Source organism: Oryx dammah, unplaced genomic scaffold (genome assembly GCF_014754425.2).
Source record: "Oryx dammah isolate SB20612 unplaced genomic scaffold, SCBI_Odam_1.1 HiC_scaffold_1, whole genome shotgun sequence".
Lineage (NCBI taxonomy): Eukaryota > Metazoa > Chordata > Mammalia > Artiodactyla > Bovidae > Oryx > Oryx dammah.
Window position 1 is genome coordinate 110370562 of NW_024070185.1, and position 6000 is coordinate 110376561.

Consider the following 6000-nt stretch of genomic DNA (forward strand, 5'->3'; position numbering starts at 1 on the left):
TGCAGGGCCCCCGGGAGCTTCCGTCTGGGGAGCCCCTCCCGCGTATCGGGGTGACAGGGTCTAGACAAGCCCTGGGGCTGCAGACGCGGAGGCACTTACATTTGCACTGGGACGGCTGCCGCTAACACAGACGACACCCTGTTTCTGAATTGTCAGTACTTCTTTCGTCAGCTTCAGGCGGACGTCATAGGCGTGGCCAGACACTTCGTCGTGCAACAGGGCGATCCCAGTTTTAGTCTGAAAACATAGCAGAGGTGGGAGGTGTGAGGACAGAGAGCAGGGACCCTGGCAAAACGCGCCTGAGTCTGAAACAAGATGTGTGTTCACCACACGCCCACACACCCAGCAAGGGCTGGATTCAGTTCAGTTTAGTTCAGTGGCTCACTCGTGTCAGACTCTTTGCGACCCCATGGACTGCAGCACACCAGGCCTCCCTGTCCATCGCCAACTCTCGGAGTTTACCCAAACTCATGTCCATTGAGTCGGTGATGCCATCCAACCATCTCATCCTCTGTCATCCCCTTCTCCTCCTGCCCTCAATCTTTCCCAGTATCAGGGTCTTTTCTAAGGAGCCAGTTCTTCACATCAGGCGGCCAAAGTATTGGAGTTTCAGCTTCAGCCTCAGTCCTTCCAATGAATATTCAGGACTGATCTCCTTCAGGAGGGACTGGTTGGATCTCCTTGCAGCCCAAGGGACTCTCAAGAGTCTCCTCCAACACCACAGTTCAACAAAATCGTGGGATTTTAAAAATATTTCTTCCTGATCAATTTTTATAGGATTTGTATAAAACATGTTTTTAGCAAGTGAAGAATGGATGAGCCAGAAAGTCTCCCTGGATAAACTAGAGAAGTTGGCTCCTCCGCGTGGAGGCACGGACATGCCCCAGGCTGAGCGGGGCCTGGTCAGTGGGCGGCAGGGGTCATGGGAGGCCACTGGAACGGCCACCCCATCCCCCCGGTGCCTGCAGAGCCCTGGCCCGCACGGCGTCGGACACAGCCCCGCCCCTGGGGCAGGGGAGTGGGCAGGTAGGATGCTCGGCGAGGCCGTCGGGGTCTGGTCCACCGCCCAGGACCAGAGGACGGTCCCAGGGGCTGCAGAGCCCCGGCCGGGCCCGGGGGGTGAGCGCTGGCAGGGGCGGGGCACACGGAGCCCGAGGGCGGGCTGGTGGACACCGATCCGTGGTCAACACAGAGCTTTTCCTGCTGAAGGAACTGCACGCTAAGAACAAAGGAACGGTAATGTGGTATGATTTCCTCTTATTACAACTTAGTGGGGCTGAGATTCCTGCCAGAAGACCTTCACTGCAGGTAAAAACAGAATATTTAATACGTGTCTGATCCCAGGGACGGGGGAGCCTGGTGGGCTGCCGTCTACGGGGTCGCACGGAGTCGGACACGACTGAAGCGACTTAGTAGCAGCAGCAGCAGCAGGATCTAAACAACACTATATGTCACTGACGTCACTACATATACAGTAGATAACCGGCGGAGACCTGCTGCTCGGGGAGCTGTAGCCTCGCACCTCACAGCAATCTAGACAGGGAACCTGAATCGCTTTGCTGTTTACCTGAAACACACACAACACTGAGTCAACTACTCTCCAACTTGGGGCTGCCCGGGGGGCTCAGCGGCAAAGACTCTGCCTGCAAGTGTGGGAGACGCTCCACCTCTGGGTCAGGAAGGCGCCCTGGAGAAGGAAACGGCCACCCACTCTAGTATTCATGCCTGGAAAGTCCCATGGACAGAGGAGACTGGTGGGCCACAGTTCATGGGGTCGCAAATGAGTCAGACATAACTTAGCGACTAAATAAAATTTTTTTAAAATACTCCAATGTGAAATTTTTTCACAGGGTCAGATTCACTGATTGTGACTCACTGAGAAGGACTGTGTCCTCACGTTCTCTACAGCAGAAAGTAAGCAGCGAAACAGATCACCAAACCTCCTTCTCAACAAAATTGACTAATAAACGTCTAAACCACCACAGACCGAAGGTGTAAGAATTACACTCTCTGACATAAATCACAACAAGATCGTCTATGACCCACCTCCCAGAGCAATGGAAATAAAAGCAAAAATAAACAAATGAAGCCTAATTAAGCTTAAAAGCTTTTGCACAACTAAGGAAACTATAAGCAAGCTGAAAAGACCACTTTAGGAATGGGAGAAACACACCAAGGCATACACACCGAGGAAACCAGAACTGAAAGAGACACGTGTACCCCAATGTTCATCACAGCACTGTTTACAAGAGCCAGGACATGGAAGCAACCTAGATGGCCATCAGCAGACGAATGGATAAGAAAGCTGCGGTACACATACACGATGGAGTATTACTCAGCCATTAAAAAGAACGCATTTGAATCAGTTCTAATGAGGTGGATGAAACTGGAGCCGATTATACAAAGTGAAGTAAGGCAGGAAGAAAAACACCAATACAGTATATTAACACATAAATATGGAATTTAGAAAGATGGTAACAAAGACCCTGTATGCAAGACAGCAAAAGAGACACAGATGGAAAGAACAGACTTTTGGACTCTGAGGGAGAAGGCAAGGGTGGGATGATTTGAGAGAATAGCTTTGAAACATGTATATTACCATATGTGAAACAGGTCACCAGTCCAAGTTTGACAAATGAAACAGGGCCCTCAAAGCCGGCGCTCTGGGATGACCCTGAGGGTTGGGATGGGGAGGGAGGTGGGAGGGGGGTTCAGGATGGGGGACACACGTACACTCGTGGCTGATTCATGTCAATGGATGGCAAAAACCACCACAATATTGTAAAGTAATTAGCCTCCAATTAAATAAATAAATGAATAAGAAACCATAAAAAATTTAAGAAAAATCACAGTGGAAATAATCCATTTTGAATAGATAATGGAGTTACAGCTCTTTGAAATGGTGTTTCAAAGAATATTTACATCTTTCAATGCATTTTTATTTTTAAAAAGCTGTTGAAAATCAATCTAATCTCAGGGTAGCCAAGGGCCTGTTTTTGTGAATAAAGTTTTATTGGTTCAGCCACACCCACCTGGTTACTCTCGTTCACCACCGTTTTTATGCAAATATTACATTTGTTTTAAAAGCTGAATCCACTATTAAAATTCTTTTACAAAGTAAACTCTAGGGCTATACAGCTTCATCAGTGAACTCCACATATTTCAAGAAAAAAAAAATTCACAAAGTCTTTGAGAAAAACTAAAAAGGAACACCATTTAACTTGTATAAACCCAAGCCAAGCTGGACACAAAAACCCAGCAGGGAAGTTATAACAAAATAAATTAATGTATCTATCACCTTCTTGAACATAAATGCAAACATCCTAAAGAAAATATTACCAAACCAGACGCAGAAAAATATAAAAATGAAAATGCGTCTGGAGCAGTGAGCAAGGAAGGGAAGGCAGCTTTCCACCTGAATATCAGTGTCGTTTACTCCGTGTAACAGTCACCCACCAGGGCCTAGTGAGACCCCCCAACCTCAGGGCTCCTGGGATCTGGAGGGGCCTGCCTGGAGCTTCTCTGGGGGCCTCCTGCGGCTGCAGTCAGTCGTGGGGACGGCAGTCGAGTGGCAGTGGGCTCGGGCGGCAGGTCGGCCCCCAGCTGCCCCCACGCTGCCAGCAGCGGACCCTGGGCTGGGCTCGGGCCGCCTCCCCCTGGCCGCTCACAGCAGGCGTCCCCCAAAAGGCTGACGAGAGAGGAAGAGCCTGCCGCAAACTGGAGCCGCTTTTTCTAACTGAGCATCATCACTCCTGCCCAAGGCCGTGGACACACAGCCCGGCCGGGGATGGAGGTGGGGCAGGACCACCGGGGCGGGTGGACGGGTCTCCTGGGAGCCCCCACACCACAGCTCAGAGCACAGAGACTCTTGCAGGATCATGAACAAGCCTCGAAAGACACCTGGCAAACGTCATTTGCAACGAAGCCTTCTAATAACAGGTGCCTTCCCCGACCTTCCGGGAACCTCTAAAGAAGCCTCAGAGCATCGGTGAGTCTGTGTTGAATATGGAAAACTTCCTCCTGGAGGCTGAGAGAGATGCTCACTAATTTTGTGAGTCTAACAGACAGGCTGGTTATAACCTCTCCGGTAAATGTCATTCTAGAAGGTGAGATGCTAGAATTCTCAATTCCCTGCTGGGATTCAAATTTCTCAGTTTATCTTTGCCCACCTTGAGGTAGGGAAAAATACTCTTAAAGGCATAAACAATTTACAACATTAACAATATTCACAGATGATAATCATGTCCATAAATAAGACCAAAGAAGCGTATAGACATCTGGAAATTATGAACGTCTAGAAATATGGATGGATAAAAGTGAAAGCTATCAGTATGACTCATGCCTTCATACAACAGAACCAGGAGAAAACAAACTGAGAATATTTCTCCCCCAAATCATTAGATATTCAAGAATATGCAAAACAGCATGAGTACTTAAAACGAGAAAATTTAATCCTTCATTGAAAAATACTAAAGAAATACTAATTAAATACAGAAATGCTTGTGGGTGGGAAACTGTCCCCAAACTGGTCTACACAGCCACTGTATTCCAGCCAGAATGTGAATCAGTCTAGACCTTGACAGAAAGACCTGGATTAAAGGGAAAACAAGGCCAGGAGGGGTTGAAGTGGTGGGAGGTTTGCCACTGGTTCTGACGTGGATTTCTGTTCGTAGTTTAGCATCTGTGAAGTCAGGGAGTGCATTACAAAGGAGGTTCTTCAATACTTTGCTGACAGCCTTACTCTTCATAGTGGTGCATAAAATAGCAGGGTATGTTGATATTCACTGCATCTTATAACTGAAGGATTACGGACGACACTGTCAATTTATAATAATTGAAATTGTGGGGGAAAATGATACAGGGTTTGGAAAAATGACCACAAGACCACAGGAGAGCCCAGCAAGAGTCCCTCGGGTGCTGGTGGGTGCCACGGACGGCGAGGAATAAAAGTAAACACCATCGGGACAACAATGAACTGCAAGAGGAAACTGTCAGTTGGGCCCTAACACACATTCCAGGTGTGTTAAAGACGAATTCAAAAATTTAATAAATATATTCTTAATTTAGGAAGGCTTTCCTAACAAGGCACAAAAAACAAAACGACGCGGGAGAAACCGTCACGCGCACTCTGGCTGAACGCTCTCCGTCCAAGCACCCGCTGAGGGTGAGGCACACGGCCCCCGGCGGAGCGACGGGGGCCCGGGGGGAGGGCGGCGTTGCGGGCCCACTGGGCAGCTCGCCACACCTCCAGTGCTCCTGACCACGCACGCCAACCTGCTTTCCACAAGCCTCTGAGTTCAAACAAACACCAACATCAGCTGAAAATCCATCCGCCTCATTGACTGAAAGCTGACGGAGAAAGAAAATGAACACGGAGCAAACTCAGAGACCATCGTGTTTGTGGGCGGCCGGGCTCCGTCCACCTTGGAGGGTCACGCTCCGTCCACCCCGGAGGGTCGAGCTCTGTTCACCTTGGAGGGTTGAGCTCTGTCCACCTCCAAGGCCAGGCTCTGTCCACCCCGGAGGGTTGAGCTCTGTCCACCTCAGAGGCTGGGCTCTGTCCATCCCGGAGGGCTGGGCTCTGTCCACCTCGGGAGCTCTGTCCACCTCAGAGGCCGGGCTCTGTCCACCTTGGAGGGTCAGGCTCTGTCCACCTCAGAGGCTGGGCTCTGTCCATCCCGGAGGGCCGAGCTCTGTCCACCTCGGGAGCTCTGTCCACCTCGGAGGCCGGGCTCTGTTCACCCTGGAGGGCCGAGCTCTGTCCACCTTGGAGGGTCGAGCTCTGTCCACCTCGGAGGCCGGGCTCTGTCCACCTTGGAGGGTCGAGCTCTGTCTACCTCGGAGGCCGGGCTCTGTTCACCCTGGAGGGCCGAGCTCTGTCCACCTTGGAGGGTCGAGCTCTGTCCACCTCGGAGGCCGGGCTCTGTCCACCTTGGAGGGTCGAGCTCTGTCTACCTCGGAGGCCGGGCTCTGTTCACCCTGGAGGGCCGAGCTCTGTCC

General features: G+C 50.5%; 1 protein-coding gene across 1 annotated transcript in view; it reads right to left on the minus strand.

Moving 5' to 3' along the window:
- SNTG2 (syntrophin gamma 2) overlaps positions 1–6000 on the minus strand; it is an 84570-nt gene that overhangs the window by 77066 nt on the left and 1504 nt on the right. Inside the window, exon 4 of the mRNA XM_040239069.1 lies at positions 100–285. Coding sequence (XP_040095003.1) covers positions 100–285 — 186 coding nt within the window. The remainder of the gene's footprint in view (positions 1–99; positions 286–6000) is intronic.